This window comes from Rattus norvegicus, chromosome 20 (assembly GCF_036323735.1).
Source record: "Rattus norvegicus strain BN/NHsdMcwi chromosome 20, GRCr8, whole genome shotgun sequence".
Taxonomy (NCBI): Eukaryota; Metazoa; Chordata; class Mammalia; order Rodentia; family Muridae; genus Rattus; species Rattus norvegicus.
The window spans coordinates 1,318,395-1,334,474 of NC_086038.1; the positions used below are offsets into that span (position 1 = coordinate 1,318,395).

General features: G+C 42.5%; 2 protein-coding genes across 4 annotated transcripts; one reads left to right on the forward strand and one right to left on the reverse strand.

Annotated features, from left to right (window-relative positions):
- The first annotated feature begins 5,325 nt into the window (after positions 1–5,325).
- Or1o2e (olfactory receptor family 1 subfamily O member 2E) lies at positions 5,326–6,255 on the forward strand. Its single transcript, NM_001001423.1, has one exon. It carries the CDS (start codon positions 5,326–5,328, stop codon positions 6,253–6,255), a length of 930 nt encoding a protein of 309 aa, NP_001001423.1.
- Positions 6,256–10,832: 4,577 nt separating this feature from the next.
- Positions 10,833–15,000, reverse strand: RT1-M3-1 (RT1 class Ib, locus M3, gene 1). Of its 3 annotated transcripts, none has more exons than NM_022921.2 (7): positions 14,873–14,972; positions 14,412–14,681; positions 13,934–14,209; positions 12,694–12,969; positions 12,476–12,589; positions 11,246–11,279; positions 10,833–11,084 (listed from the first exon to the last, which is right to left on the reverse strand). In NM_022921.2, the coding sequence occupies exons 1-6, from the start codon at positions 14,943–14,945 to the stop codon at positions 11,269–11,271; spliced, it is 1,020 nt and encodes a 339-aa protein (NP_075210.2). In that variant the 5' UTR covers positions 14,946–14,972; the 3' UTR covers positions 10,833–11,084; positions 11,246–11,268. The 3 variants fall into 3 exon arrangements, with proteins under 3 accessions (NP_075210.2, XP_008770910.2, XP_063135029.1); XM_008772688.4 differs by having other exon boundaries at positions 10,834–11,017; positions 14,873–15,000; XM_063278959.1 differs by having other exon boundaries at positions 10,834–12,589; positions 14,873–15,000.
- Positions 15,001–16,080: the final 1,080 nt, after the last annotated feature.

The window sequence follows — 16,080 nt, forward strand, 5'->3', positions numbered from 1 at the left end:
GTTCCTGTTGGCCTGCACTTCTTTGCTTCATCCATCTTGTCTAATTGGGTGGCTGTATATGTATGGGCCACATGTGGGGCAGGCTCTGAATGGGTGTTCCTTCAGTCTCTGTTTTAATCTTTGCCTCTCTATTCCCTGCCAAGGGTATTCTTGTTCCCCTTTTAAAGAAGGCGTGAAGCATTCACATTTTGATCATCCGTCTTGAGTTTCATTTGTTTTAGGGATCTAGGGTAATTCAAGCATTTGGGCTAATAGCCACTTATCAAGGAGTGCATACCATGTGTGTTTTTCTGTGATTGGGTTACCTCACTCAGGATGATATTTTCCAGTTCCAACCATTTGCCTACGAATTTCATAAAGTCGTTGTTTTTGATAGCTGAGTAATATTCCATTGTGTAGATGTACCACATTTTCTGTATCCATTCCTCTGTTGAAGGGCATCTGGGTTCTTTCCAGCTTCTGGCTATTATAAATAAGGCTGCGATGAACATAGTGGAGCACGTGTCTTTTTTATATGTTGGGGCATCTTTTGGGTATATGCCCAAGAGAGGTATACTGGATCCTCAGGCAGTTCAATGTCCAATTTTCTGAGGAACCTCCAGACTGATTTCCAGAATGGTTTTACCAGTCTGCAATCCCACCAACAATGGAGGAGTGTTCCTCTTTCTCCACATCCTCGCCAGCATCTGCTGTCACCTGAGTTTTTGATCTTAGCCATTCTCACTGGTGTGAGGTGAAATCTCAGGGTTGTTTTGATTTGCATTTCCCTTATGACTAAAGATGTTGAAACTTTCTTTAGGTGTTTCTCAGCCATTCGGCATTCCTCAGCAGTGAATTCTTTGTTTAGCTCTGAACCCCATTTTTAATAGGGTTATTTGTCTCCCTGTGGTCTAACTTCTTGAGTTCTTTGTATATTTTGGATATAAGGCCTCTATCTGTTGTAGGATTGGTAAAGATCTTTTCCCAATCTGTTGGTTGCCGTTTTGTCCTAACCACAGTGTCAAACAAAGGCTTTTCAATTGAGCTGTCTTTTTGAAAAAAAAATCAAATAACTTAAAGGACTGAAATTTAAATCTGACATTGATGAGAGTTATTTTGGGAAATACAAGCATAAGTGCTTGCTTTAAAAGAGTCCAAGAAAGAATTGAATTAAAACTATTGGATTAGAAGGTAACTAGGAATTGAGACAGGAGCTTTTGAATAAATATGTCATAAGAAATAGAAAAATAAGGTAATAGCTCTTCAAGCCAGGGTATTCGTCACATATCACTATGTAGCCCATCAGAAGCTAAGTCTTTAGATACAACCAGAGATGCTGCAGTAGTTTTCAGATAACCTCAGTGCTGAGTCTCAGTTGCTCTGAGATACAATACATTCAATATGTTTTATATATAAATATATACAGATTCCCACATCTCCTAAGTAAGAATTTCTGGGCTGGAGTGTGACATTTGTGACTTAACAGCGTCTCCAGGTGAGTCTCAGCTTTGTGAGTCTTTGAGGTTCTCATTCTCATTTAAAAACATATTCCTGAAAAACTCATGTCTCCTTACTCTAAAACATTTATCCATTGGACCACCTCCTATTGTGAGCATCAAAAATTAATGAACATAGAAATGAAAAAAGAAAGGCAAAAAAAGGAAATTGTGTCATACCAACGTATGTCTTCTGTCTTTCACATACATATAGCTCATCATTTACAGTTAGTGTAACATGACCCAGCTCTGTTTTTAAAAGTTTGATTCTGAGCCTTAGATGATCTTTACTGTGCAGTATGAAAAAAGAACCAGAAACAAGTAAAATTATAACATTGCCCCATATGCGGGAATTTAACTCCCCATATAGTTTGTGGGAAGAATGTATATTCCTAATGCACCACAAAGACTGGATTGTTTCTCTCTCTCTCTCTCTCTCTCTCTCTCTCTCTCTCTCTCTCTCTCTCTCTCTGTGTGTGTCTGTGTGTGTCTGTGTGTGTGTCTGTGTGTGTGTCTCTGTCTCTGTCTCTGTGTGTCTGTCTATCTCTCTGTCTGTCTCTCTCCCTCTCTGTCTGTCTCCCACTCTGTCTCTGTGTGTGTGTGTTTCTCTCTCTCTCTCTCTCTCTCTCTCTCTCTCTCTCTCTCTCTCTCTTTCTCTCTGTCTCTGTGTGTGTGTGTGTTTCTCTGTGTGTGTGTGTGTTTCTCTCTCTGTGTGTTTCTCTCTCTGTGTTTCTCTCTTTCTCTCTCTCTCTCTCTCTCTCTCTCTCTCTCTCTCTCTCTCTCTCTCTCTCTCTTTCTCCTTTGGTCCCCCTTATAGTTTTGAAGGCTTTATCTGCATTTACACCAATTCAAGCACATACATGTGTACATTACAGGCTAGAATTCACATTTGAGTAAGAACATGAGGTTTCTACTTTTCTGAGCTTGTATCACTTCATTTAATACATTTTTCTGAAGATCATTCACTTCCCTGAAAATTTTATTTCACTATTCTTTATTAGTGATTAAAATCTTATTATGAACATGTACCATATGTGTTATTATTGAAAATAGAGTATTCTCTCATACAATACGTCCTGACCTCAGCTTCTCCTCCCTTCAGCTTTCCTATTCCCATATACACACTGCACCCCTGTTCTAACAGATCCATTCCTTCTCAGTTTCCCTTCAGAAAAGAGCAGGCCTCCAAGATGTAACCACACACAATTCAAGGCAAGGCAAACCCTCATATTGAGGTTGAACATGGCAATATAGGGAGAGTCCCAAGACCAGGCAAAAGCATCACAGACACATCTGCTCCCACTCTTGGGAGTCCCAAAAAACTACCAAGCTAACAGTCATAACATATGCACTGATAACATGCTGTAAACCCATGCAGGACCTGTGCTTCCTGCTTCAGACTCTGTGAGTCCATCTGAACCCTGCTTTAATGATTCAGTGAGCCATGTTCTCCTGGTGTCCTCTACCCCCCACTCCAAAAATCTTTCCTCCCCCTCTTCCATTGTCTACTTCTCTTGGGCATGATTAGAGTTTTTGGTTCTAGAACTTTCAGGTAGGCTGTCAAGTTGCCGGTATGGGATTGCTCCAATTATTTTATTCAGGCACTTAATGATGTGAACTTTCTTCTTAGCACCATTTTCATTGTGTCCCATAAGTTTGGCTATGCTGTGTGTTCATTTTCACTGAATTCTAGAAAATCTTTAATTTCTTTCTTTCTGTCATGACCCATTTTCATTCAATAGAGAGTTGATCAGTTTCCATTACTTTGTAGAGTCTCTAGTTTTGGTTGTTGTTAATATCCAGCTTCAATCCTTCGTGGTCTCATCAGATGCAGGGAATTATTTCAATTTTCTTGTATATAGGGAGACCTGCTATATGTTCTCTCCTTTTAAGGTATTCAACAATAGTTTAATGATGGAGAAGAAGAAAAATTACAACATAGTCTTGTAGTCCTGGTAAAATTTGACTAAAGATGAAGAATTATCAGGCAAGAAGAACAATGGGGATGATGTTAACAAGAGCACATGATGTCAGGAGGAAGAATTAGAAAACTTTGAGTGACCAGCAGAAAGACAAGACTGCCTAGTTAGGGGTGGAATAGGTGGGCAGAGGCATACCTAGGAGTTCCTAGTAACCAGGGACAGGACAGTATATGTAATTAAGAGGAAAGAAGAGAGACTAGTGGTATTTGAGCAATAAAGACCAGGCAAAACTGAAATCTTTTCAGTGAATTACAGAATGAGAATACAATGAGTGTAGCCAGTTATTCTCTTGATGCAATAAGCTTTGGTTGAATTGATGAGAAAATGTCCAGTTAAGGTAAGAAACGGTGATCAATGGGTTGAAATGTAAAAGAGTTTGTGGAGAGCAGTTTATAACACTATTTATATATGTGAGAATGAAAGGCATGGACGCACCATCATGTGTTAAAGTCACACCAGCACAACAACGACTGGGAGAAATGTGGTTCTTTCCTGAAATACTAAATGAACCACAGAAGGGGACAACGCAGTGCCCACTCCTGCCTCCAATCACTACTAAGCAATGACCCTTTTCATAACCAGTGTTTCTGTTTGGTTTTTCTATGCCCAGCACTAGGCATACTTGGAAGAGGAGAATAAGATTCTGCTTTTCTCTATCATAGTATGGCCCAATTCCTTCTGAGGGAGGCAAATACTAACTTAAAACTTCACTAAACATTTAAACAAAATATACATCCTCCATATCACAAGTGTGGTAATCTAGGAAGTTGCAGGGTTCATCTGCCAATGAAAGAAGCCTAAGATTTCCTAGGAGAGAAACTGAGATGGCAAGGGTAAACACTATGGTTTGAAACCATATATTATTTGTCAGAGTCATAACACAGCTCAATGAGGTTCTAAGATTAGGGAAACTGAGTCTGACTGTGGTGGAACTTTTGGTTCTTTTTGGATTAGGTACATACACAATGATTAGACAGTAGGGGCTTAAGAAGGGTTACCAGAAGTCACACACAGAAACCTTCCCCATCTAGTGTTGCTCTCTGCTCAGACTCCATCACAGGGGTTCTTTTATGTTTTACTTGAACTTTGATGCAAAATATATCGTTTTTACTTTACTTAGTTGGTAACACTACACAAGCAACAGAAAGTGACAGAAACAGAAAATTGGTACTGAGAAATGTGGACTTTGCTAATAACTCATTGAATGTGGGCAGTGAGCATGATGGAATAAATGAAGCATTCCCAGATCAAAGTATTTAGGGCCATAGAAGGCACACAAAGCATATACACTACATAAAAAAATACGGTATCCCAGTAACTTCTTGTGAGTCCATAAGTAATATGATTCTTTTTTAAGGAACTCTCTGGGCAGCACTGTGAACAACACATTAACTGAGGCTCAATATTAATCACAGAAAATCACCAGTAAAACAGTGGTAGTCTTCTTAGTCTCCTAGAGGTGCAACAAGGGTAGTAGACAGGAAGGACAGAAGAATTTATTGAAATCCCACTTTCAGCACAGCACTGAGTTAAGTACATAATATGCAGCCTCCGTCTTCAAATGAATCAGAATCAAAATAGTCATGGGAAACTTCTCATTCTGTCATATAACACGATTGTTAAATATCATACCTTTTACCCAGAGAATTCCTGGTAAACATTCAACAAATTGACTTCATGTTTCCCTAGGGTACCATTTTTAATGAACTCCAAGTTTTTCCCTCCCGTTGCTATTATGGTTTCCATTGCTCAGTTTATGCCTCAGGGAGACCCATTGCCAAGGGACCAGGTCTGGGTTGATGCCAAGTCTTGCCTGCAGCTACTGAATTGTCTTCACACCAATTTCGTCTTGAAGCAAAAGACCAAGGATGAACTGCAGTCAAGCTCCTGACTTTATCCTCCTGGGACTGTCCAGGGACCCAGAGAAATGGCAGCTCCTCTTTAGCATCTTCCTTGCTCTCTACTTGCTGGGACTTTCAGGGAACCTGCTCCTTCTGTTAGCTATTGGTGCTGATGTCCACCTCCACACCCCCATGTATTTCTTCCTCAGTCAGCTCTCACTCGTGGATCTTTGCTCCATCACCACCACAGCCCCTAAAATGCTGGAGACTCTGTGGACTGGAGATGGATCAATCTCATTCTCTGGATGCCTGACTCAGTTTTACTTCTTTGCTGTTTTTGCAGACATGGATAACCTGCTTCTGGCAGTCATGGCTATTGACCGCTATGCTGCTATCTGCCAGCCACTGCTCTACCCACTTCTCATGACTCCTTGTAGATGTGGGGTTCTGGTCAGTGGGTCATGGGGAGTAACTAATTGTTTGTCTCTGACCCATACTTTGTTGCTCTCTCAGTTATATTTTCAAACCAATCAAGAGATTCCTCATTTTTTCTGTGATCTTGGGCCTCTCTTACTGCTTTCCTGTTCAGATACTCACCTCAATGAAATCCTGATGATAGTTTTGGTTGTAATTTTTACAATCGGTGCACTTCTCTGCATTGTAAGTTCTTATGGTTGTATTTTTTATGCTGTGGCTAGGATTCCATCAGCACAGGGGAAAAGGAAAGCACTGTCCACATGCAGTTCCCACCTCTCTGTAGTCCTCCTTTTCTACAGCACAGTCTTTGCTGCCTACCTGAAGCCCCGATCTAGTTCTCATTCCTCTGGGGAGGTGGTAGCTGCTGTCATGTATACCTTGGTAACTCCCACTCTGAACCCCTTCATTTATAGTCTGAGAAATAGGGATGTTAAGAGTTCGTTGAGAAGGATCCTGAACATGGAGAAGTCTCACAAATAAGGATCATCTATCAGGAAGGACCACACTCCCACATCATGCAAAGTGAGTCAGATAACACCATGGCCCATGGTACAATTACATGATTGCTGTGACTAATCTTCAGTGTTAACTGGACTGGATTTGGAATTACCCTCAGTGCATACCTATGGGCAATTTGGAATCACCTCAAACACACATCTGGGAGTTTCTGTGACGATGTCTCTGGAGAGATTTCACTAAGGAGGAAAGATCCACTTTGAATGTGGGAGGAGCCATCCATTCCTTAGAATAATCTTGGAAAGAAAAAGGAAAAAACGAAAAACCAGGCTTACTATCATTATTCATCTGTTTTTTCTGGTTGTCTACATGTGCAGTGTAACCTAGGACCCCATATTCCTTTTGTACTTTTTTCATCCTGATGTACTGCATTCTTCAAGCCATGAGTAAAATCAATCTTTCACTCCTAAATTGCTTGGCAGATGTTTTGCCACAGCAACAAGTCAAGTAACAAATAAAATGATCTCTAGAAAAAAAATACTATGTTGGGTTTGTTATCTTTTAATTTGTCTTCTTATATTCATATTCCTGATGCATGAATATTCATTGCAATCACCACAATCGTGTGATAATTATTGAAATTCCTACCAGTGGCTTAGTAACAACAGCCCCCCGATATCCTCAGAGGCTTTACTGCATCTCCTTCTGGAGATCTAGTGAAGTTGAGTATTTCAGTCTTTCTCCAATATCCTTCTTCCAGTTGAACTTGGATGCCACTGACAAATCACGGTAAAGGGAGATTTAGAGTTCATAAAAGTTAAATCACAAGTAAGAGGTCAGGAAGCTGGTGAATCTAACAACAATCCAGGTCAATAGGAGCAGGATGAGAAAGAGTATAATTTTATTCTATCTTTTAATGACGAGTACAATGTAGATTTCCTTTTAAATAATTTATTGGTGTGTGTGTGTGTGTTTGTGTGTGTGTGGAGTTACTTATGACACATCATTTGTTGGGAAAGCAAATTGCACGTTCAACCATCAAGTTTGCATGCTCAAACCAAACACACACAATAGGAGAGATTTAAGTATCAGTGTTTTGACGGTATAATTTTGTTTTCGTTAGTCATTAGCACCAGTGCTATATACAGCAACAGGCTACAGAATGACAATTCAGTACATGTCTTTAGTGTGATGATCATCTCAGAGCACTACACTGTATGTAGGAAAGAACACACAGTAGTTCACATAATCTTTTAAACTAACATCCCCCATATCATATATTTATACTATGATTCATAACAATAGCAAAATCACAGTTATGAAGTAGCAACAAAGCTATTTTATGGTTGGCAGTCAAAAACCCACATGAGGAACTATATTAAAGAATTTCCGGGGTTGGGGATTTAGCTCAGTGGTAGAGCGCTTGTCTAGCAAGTGCAAGGCCCTGGGTTCGGTCCCCAGCTCCAAAAAAAAAAAAAGAAAAGAAAAGAAAAAAGTTTTTTCAGCTTTAGGAAGGATGAAAATCACTGCTTCAGCCCTTTCCAATTTACCCTCCCTGGTCCTTTCTTGACTCTCAATTCGACAACCATTTTTCTTTGACTATTATTGTTAAATAAGTATGTATGTATATATGTGTGTATGTGTGTATATGTGAGTTTATAAAGTCACATATATAATATCATCCAAGTGCATTTTTGTTGTTTATGTGTATATGGTTTCTGGGCTGACCACCATGTATTGGAAAACCAGTGAGTGGACTTATTCCTGGAGGCCTCTAATTCTTCTTCCTCCAACAGTTATCAGCTGTCTATAGTTCTTTGTCTAGTGGTGAGAACCCACACAAATTTCCCCCTTGTATGTTGATATTGTCACCGTTCCTGTCTTATTTATGGAGTCATTTCTAGGGGACATGTTTTCACAATGTACTACCTGGTATTCCACCTCCTTCTGAGATGCTCCCTGAACCTTAGAGGCAGGAGCTGTAATGTAGATTTATCCATTGGAGCTGGGATCCCTGTAGTCAGTTGATTTCTATTCTATGTTCAGTTGTGATTTTCTGTAATGGTCTCTAGTGGTTTAAATATGTTTGGGCCAGAGGGTGGCACTATTAGGAAGTGTGGCCTTGTTAAAGCAGATATGACCAAGTTGCAATAGGTTTGGCCTTGCTGGAGGAACTGTGTCAATGTGGGGTGGGCTTTGAGACCCTCCTTCTAGCTAAGTGTGAGGCAGCTCCTATCTGTATTCAGATCAAGATGTAGAACCCTCAGGTCCTCCAGCACCATGCCTGTCTGGACAGTCATGCTTCCTGCCATGATGAAAATGGACTAAACCTCTGACCCTGTATGCCAGCCCCAGTTAAACATTGCCCTTTATAAAAGTTGTCTTGGTCATGGTGTCTCTTCACAGCAGTAGAAACCATAACTAAGTCTCCATTTACTGTAAAAAAAGGGTTTTTTGATGAAGGGTAGTAGCTACACTTATCTATAGGTATAAGGATAAAATTTCGAATGTAGTAAGGAATTATGTTGGTTTACCAACGTGAATTATGTTGGTTTACCAAAGTGGCCACAGTAGATTCTTACTAAGATCTATGACCTCACTAGCCCTGGTAAGCTGGATAGGTTTCCAGTACAAGGTATGACATTCTTCCTGATGAGCAGACTTTAAGTCCAATTAGACAGCATTTGGTTGCCACCAATATGTGAGTACCACACTTATGGCACCTTAGTCTTTCCCTGTTAGCCACTGCTGTGCAACAATAAGAAGAACTGGAGGCTGGAGCTGGAAGAGAAGCAGAACAGGAAGGCCATCTGAGAGCTACATGCTTGACAGGAGGTGGATGGGAGAAGGGATGAGTTGGGATGATTATCTCAGGAGACTGCCCCAAAGAAAATGCTAAAACCTTATATTATACAAATGTCTCCATGTCTCATTTTTTTAAAACCCAACCACGACCCTCACTCCCTTTAAAAAAAAACCCTCAGTACAGGAGAATGGAGGCTGGCTGTCTCAGCTGGTGTTCAATATGTGCCAGAATCCTGAAGAAGTAGGTTCTAATGCCAGTGGAGGAATGGACATTTGAGCATTTCAAAACCTGCCCCCAATAACACACCTCCTCCAACAAGGATTCCTTCTCCTCCTCTTCTTCTTCCTCCTCCTCCTCCTCACCTTCCTCTTCCTCTTCTTCCTCACCCTCCTCTTCCTCCTCCTCCTCCTCCCCGTCCTCCTCTACACCTTCTATCCAAGACAGAATTTCTCTGTGTGGCCCTGGCTACCTTGGAACTTGCTGTCCACACAAAGCTGGCCTTCATTTGGGACATCTACCTGCCTCTACCTACTGAGCGCTGGGATTAAAGAGATGTAGTGCCACCACCTGGACAAGGCCTACTCTCTGAATCCTTCTCAAATAGTTCTGATACACTGGAGTTTGGGAACAATGCCAAGATAGTAGGGGCCAAGGGGTCCCCTCCCTTCTCTTTCGACCAGGAGCCCATGCTTGCAAAAGCCCTCATAGAATACTAGATAAAGCCAGCTCCAAGTTCTGGATTCCAAAGTGGTCAACTGGACTTAAGACCACCCTATAGGGCCCTAAAAACTCACCTGATAAGGCAATAAGCCCAGTACCTAGCCAGCATGTCATCACCTCCCTCCCCTCCCCTACAAAAAGACCCTAATAAGCCCAGCTACGAACCGAGGGAACCCACCTGAGAGCTGCTCCCAATGAACCTGCCTTTATACTTTAATTTGGCTCAATTCAATTTATTTTGTAGGTGAAGACACCTATCAAGTTCTATCATCTGTGGACCAATGTTCAAATATTCAAGCATAGATGGGCCATTCTCATTCAAATCACCACATTCTACACCATGGGGCCCATATCCTTGTGGCCATATCCTAATGTAAAATGCATTTAGTCTATTTTCAAAAGTTTCCATAATCTATCACACTCTTTTTTAAGATTTATTCATTTATTATATATAAGTACACTGATGCTGTCTTCAGACACACTGGAAGAGGGCATCAGATTTCATTACAGATGGTTGTGAGCCACCGTGTGGTTGCTGGGATTTGAACTCAGGACCTCAGGAAGAGCAGTCAGTGCTCTTAACCACTGAGCCATCTCTCCAGCCCTCTATCACACTCTTGACACAGTTTAAAATACCCAAGTCCAAAGTCTCCTATGAGACTTAAGGCAATCTATTTGTAACCCGCAGGAAAACCAGAACTAAATAGCAAATTACATTAAATCTCGAAGCACTAAAATTACTAAATTTAAAAATAAAAACCAAATCCATACAAAATAGAATATAACCCATCACTGTATTTCAGATAACTGCTGATATAAAACTGTTAGTCTGTAAGGCTCAGTCTTTGTTCCGTTTCTCATTTTAGTCATTCCCTAAGCAATTTCATCAATGCTGAATACATAACTCACATGGCATCCTGGTCCAAATCCATTTCCTACCCTGAAGATCAATGGTAGAGGACATAAAAACATCCAAGTCCGTGGAAGACTCTCCACTGTTAAATCCCAGCCACAGTTTGCACTCTAGCTGCCCTCTGAACCACCCACAACAGACTGAGTGCATTAAACACAAGGGGTTTGTAAGTTCACTTTTATTCCCTTTCAAATTTACAAATTTTAATAACACAACCAACTTCTTATAACAAGAAGGTAAAAAAAAATAAAGTTATATATACATTCTTATTTTGACCAGGGAAGAAGCCGCTCATAGAAAACTAAAGTTCCACAAGGCATGAAGAAGTCCCAGATTCCACTGTGGTACTGGTGAAAAGGGAGGTAACACGGTTATGGGGAACAGACTCAGTCCCACACACTCAGTGCTTTCATACTGGGGGAAAAAAAAAACCAGAAGATATTCAGCCTATCCTCTGGAAGCGGTAATGCTCTAAGATCCAAACTCAAATGTCCCAACCCTTAAGAGTCCCCATAACCCAAAAGGCTATCCTCTGTTCTACCACATACTGCAGGTTAGGCCCTGCAAGGTCTTACCTTTCTAAATGGTGAGAGAAGCATCAGAGCATGCCTATAGCAGAATAAATAAGACATGGTCAGACTCCACAAGATGAGCGGGCTGTGTTGCCCCATGGCTCCTGTCTACTCTATTTCATATCAGGAACCGTATCCCACTAGTCTGAGTATAACTGCTCATCTTTCCCCTATGGAAAGAAAGCAATGAGCAAGGGGCCAGGAAGGCAGCAGTGCCGTGAAGATCTATGAAAAGGCTTAATCCTGGCCCAAAGGAAGCTACTAGAACTAGGACTGCAGACTTAGGGAAGGATTTGAAAATCTGGTGATATGCAGGAAGTATAATAAAGCCTTCTGGACTCTGTTCTCAGCAGGGAGCTTCCACTCTGATTACAGCTTTTCTTTCACATGGCCCCCTGCATAGTAGACTGTCACCACAGAGACTCAGGCAAGGTGAGCGTTTGTTTGTGATACTGCTTCCTAGTTGACGTTGCTCACAACGCTACATCAGTGTGACTTTCATTAGTGCACCTAAGTGCTTGTGGATGCAAATGTATATGCTATTTTATGGGATAAAGTGGCCCCTGTGATACTTTACACACCTTAAGTAAACGCCTCTTCAAAGTGTAACTGAAGGTCTTTACATGAGTCAAAAAATAGTCCCCAGAATTTTGATCTTTTAAGATTAAATTATTTTGGATTTAGATGTAAACTGTTTAAACTGTGTGTATATCCAGTCTGTCTGCAACTGGTTGATTCACATCTATCATCTATAATCTCAGTGCAGGGAAACAGAAATAGGAGAATCCCTGGAGTTTTTTTGGCTAGCTGTTCTAATCAAATTAGTAAGATCCCATCTCAAGAAAAGTCAGAAAGGATAGAGGAAGACACAGTATTGACCTCTAGCTTACACATACATACACGTAAACACACACATACACCCACATATATACACATACACACACAAACATACACACAAGCACACACACATACACACATGTACACATGTACACACACAAACATACATATACACACATACATACATGCACTGAACACATAACTACATTATACACACAAGTACCTATATCATACACTCATAAATACACAATAAAATACAATGATTAAGTAAAATAAACCATTGTGTCATTTGAGGTGGTGGGTCAAAGGTCTTCCTACAGAAAAGGCAGGGCCAATTCCACCTAAGACCTGAAGTCCACAAGTGAGGAAGATAACTCAGGCTACCCTTTTGCTTACCTGCACCCCTCCTCCTGTACACCAAAACAACAGTGAGCACACCTCCCAGGAGAGCCAGAATAACAATGATTACTATGATGACCATGATGACGACAAAGGACTGAGACGATCCTCCTGGGAAAGAAGTGGAGGGTGAGGGTCCCGATCCCCAGTTCTCATCCCTGATCTTGATCTAGGCTCCTTCTTTCCTTAGTTCTGTTACCCTTACCCATCCTTACCCCATTTCAGGACAAGAGGCTCAGGCAGCCCCTCATGCTCCACATGGCATGTGTATTTCTGCTCCTCTCCAGAAGGCACCACCACAGATGCCCACTTCTGGAAGGTTCCATCCCCTGAAGGCTTGGTCTCCACAAGCTCCATGTCCTGGGTCAGGTCCTCCCCATTCAACTGCCAGGTTAGGGTGATGTCAGCAGGGTAGAAGCCCAGGGCCCAACACCTCAGGGTGACATCACCTTCAGGTCTTGGGTGAAGGGTCACATGTGCCTTTGGGGGATCTGGGTGGGGAAGTGTTGGGAGAAAAAAGCATTTTAAGGGAGTCATTGGAGCTCATGTGAGCATCCTTGGGATGGTCAGAATTAGGCTACAAAAGGAATGTAAGCACCATACAGGAACCGATTCTGGTACCTAGCATAATCCATTCCTTGGAATGTTCTAAAATCAGGGTTAATGTACTAAATAGTTTTTATGTCAACTTGACACAAGCTAAAGTTATATGAGAGGAGGGTACCTCCATTAATAAAAGATCAGATTGTAGGCAAGTCTATAGGTCATTTTCCTAATTAGTGATTGATGCTTCAGGGCCCAACTCATTGTAGATGGTGCCATGGCTGGACGGGAGGTCCTGGGTCCTATAAAAATGCAAGCTGAGCAGGCCATAGGGTGCAAGCCAAGAAGCAGCACTCCTGTATGCCCTGTAGATCAACAGTTTGAGTTTCTGTCCTGATTGCCTTCAACGATGAACAGTGCTGGAAGGGTAAGCCAAATAAACCCTGTCTTTCCCCAACTTGCTTTTGGTCATGGTGTTTCTTTATAGCAATAGAAACCCTAAGACAGCATCAAGTAGAAGTCTTCAGATTTCCCATCTCTAGTCCTAATTGGGTTGAGCTGAGAGACTCAGCATCAGTGGAGGGTGACCTCCAAAGACATTGGGGGTGAGTGAGCAGAGAACCAGGCCTGAGGGAGGCCATGGTTCACAATGAGTTGCAGACTGGATGGAAGTGTGTGCGTTTGTTTATTTCAGGGTGTTTTCTCCTTCCATCCGGGACAGATTCAACTATTCTGCAAGCAGGGTCAGCCCTGAGGACAGTCACTCTCTCATGTTGGATCAGGAAAGCCACTAGCACTCATTCTCCTCCTTATGCAGTATTCTAGCTGATCCCTCCCCAGACAACAAGCCTCACTTGTACGGTAGAGGGGATATCTTGGCTTCTAAAAGTGGTTCTTAGTTGTTCCCCATACCTGCTCTCTGAAGAATCTCTTTTCCATTCTGCAGGAATCTATGGAGCAGCTCCAGGCACTCTCCATCCACATAGGCTCTGAAGTATTCTGCTCTACCTTCTGACTCTAACTCGCTCTTCGTGATCTGAGCCACCATGTCTGCTGCAGTCCAGGAGCTCAGGTCCTCATTCAGGGTGATGTAATCCGAGCCGTCATATGCAGCCTGATAGTGTGCTCCAAGAAGTCTCATGTCTGGCCCCACCTCGCAGGCAACCATCCACTGCAGGATGTGAGAACCTAGCCACAACCAAGCTGTCAGTCTGGGCCACCCCATCGCAATCTGCCCACTAGCAAGATTTAGGCTAAAACTGAAAGTGAAACCAACTAAAGGTTTATGAGGGTTCTGAAGTCCAACCAAACTTTAAACCTGAGACACAGGGCTAATCTAGCTTAGCAGTAGGGACATATAAGAGTCCAACCCAGACCTGGGGTCACTCACTGCCTTCACTCTGGTTGTAGTAGCGGATCAAGGTCCGAAGTCTTGCTCTGGCTCTTTGTGCAATGCTTTTTACTTTGAGTTTCAGCTCCTCCCAATACTCTGGTCCTTCCTTCTCCATCCAAGGTGCACGGGCCTCCATCCTCGGAATCTCCTCAACGCTATCACAGCGCTGAAACAGCTTGTCATCCACATAGCCGACAGAAATATATTGAGGCTCCCCACGGCCCGGCCGTGACAGGGCAGTGTGGAAATAACGCAGTGAATGTGTGCCTGGAGGTGGCGCAGGGTTACATTAGAACCCTTCACTGATAACCCCAGAGAGTGCACGAGCGGTAGGGTAGGGTGGGGGTGGGGCAGGGAGCGGCGCTAGGGAACAGGTGAGGAAGGGATCCGGAGGGTCTGGTCCTGACACCCATGCTCCTCCCCTCAGAGCTTATTTCCTTCCAGACCCTTGAACTCACCAGCACCTGTTCGGCTAACAGCCAGAGCGACCACCACCATCAGCAGGAGAGAGAACTTGTTTGAGGTCGCCATCCTTCCCGTGGTAGCCCTGATTGGATGCTCTAGGTACACTCCACCCAATTACAATGAGAAGCGGGGAAGCGTCATCAGTATCCATGCAAAACTACCCAACAAAGTTTGACTAACAAAAGTGAAACCTCAGAGGAAATGGGGGAATTTCTGATGCTGGGTTTCCCCCTCCTTTGACTCCTACCAGGAAGGATCAAACCTGAAACCTAGCCTTGGACTTGACCTCTGTTCTCCTACACTGAGTACTTAATGTCATGTTTCCTAGAACATTTCTAATATTCCAGGATCAGTATGTTCTCTAAAACAAGCAAACAAAAAAAATGTATGTGTGCTGATGTTTTGCTTATATTTCTGTATGTGCACCTCGTGAGTGCCTAGTGCCAGCAGAGGTTAGAAGGAAGTGGGTATCTGACAGCCTGGAACTGGTGTTACTGGTTCTATTGATTGCCACATGAGTGCTGGAAGTAAAACCCAGGTCCTCTGGTGACTTTTATGGGTTAGGTCTGCAAATAATGATCACATTTGGAAATTAGAAGTGTTAAGGTTCTACTTGGGAGCACACACTTGTAAACCCAGTCTCTAGGACACGTGGCCAGAGAGGCTTTGGAAGGAGTTCAAGGTTGTCTTCAGCGAAGGCGTCAATACCACTGTGGGATAAGGAAGGAAGAAAAAATGAACGGGAAAAGAGAGGGTGAGATAGGAAGAAAAGGAGGGAAAGAGGAAGGGAAGGAGAGGGGAAGGAGGAAGAGAGAAGGAAAGGGGGAGAAAAAAGAAGGAGAGAGGGGAGGTGAGAAAGAGAGAGACAGAGAGCTACAGAGGAAGAGAGGGAGAGAGAGAGGAAGAGAGAGAGAGGGAGAGAGGGAGAGAGAGAGAGGATATGAAAATGAGAATGAAAATGAATTAAAAGAGGAAAGTTCTATGTATGGCTTTGACTAACAAAGAAAAGGAAATATTGTTGATACCAGAGTCAGAGAAGAGTTTTCACCTCTGCAAAACATAGTTTTAAGATGGGAAGTCTGCAATCTGGTCACTAAACACACTAGAAAGGGGATCCTCTGTTCCTCTCTTAAGTGCTCATTGGTGCTCTGGTGAGAAATCTTCCAAGAGCACTTACAGTCAAACCTTTTGGTTGTAAAGA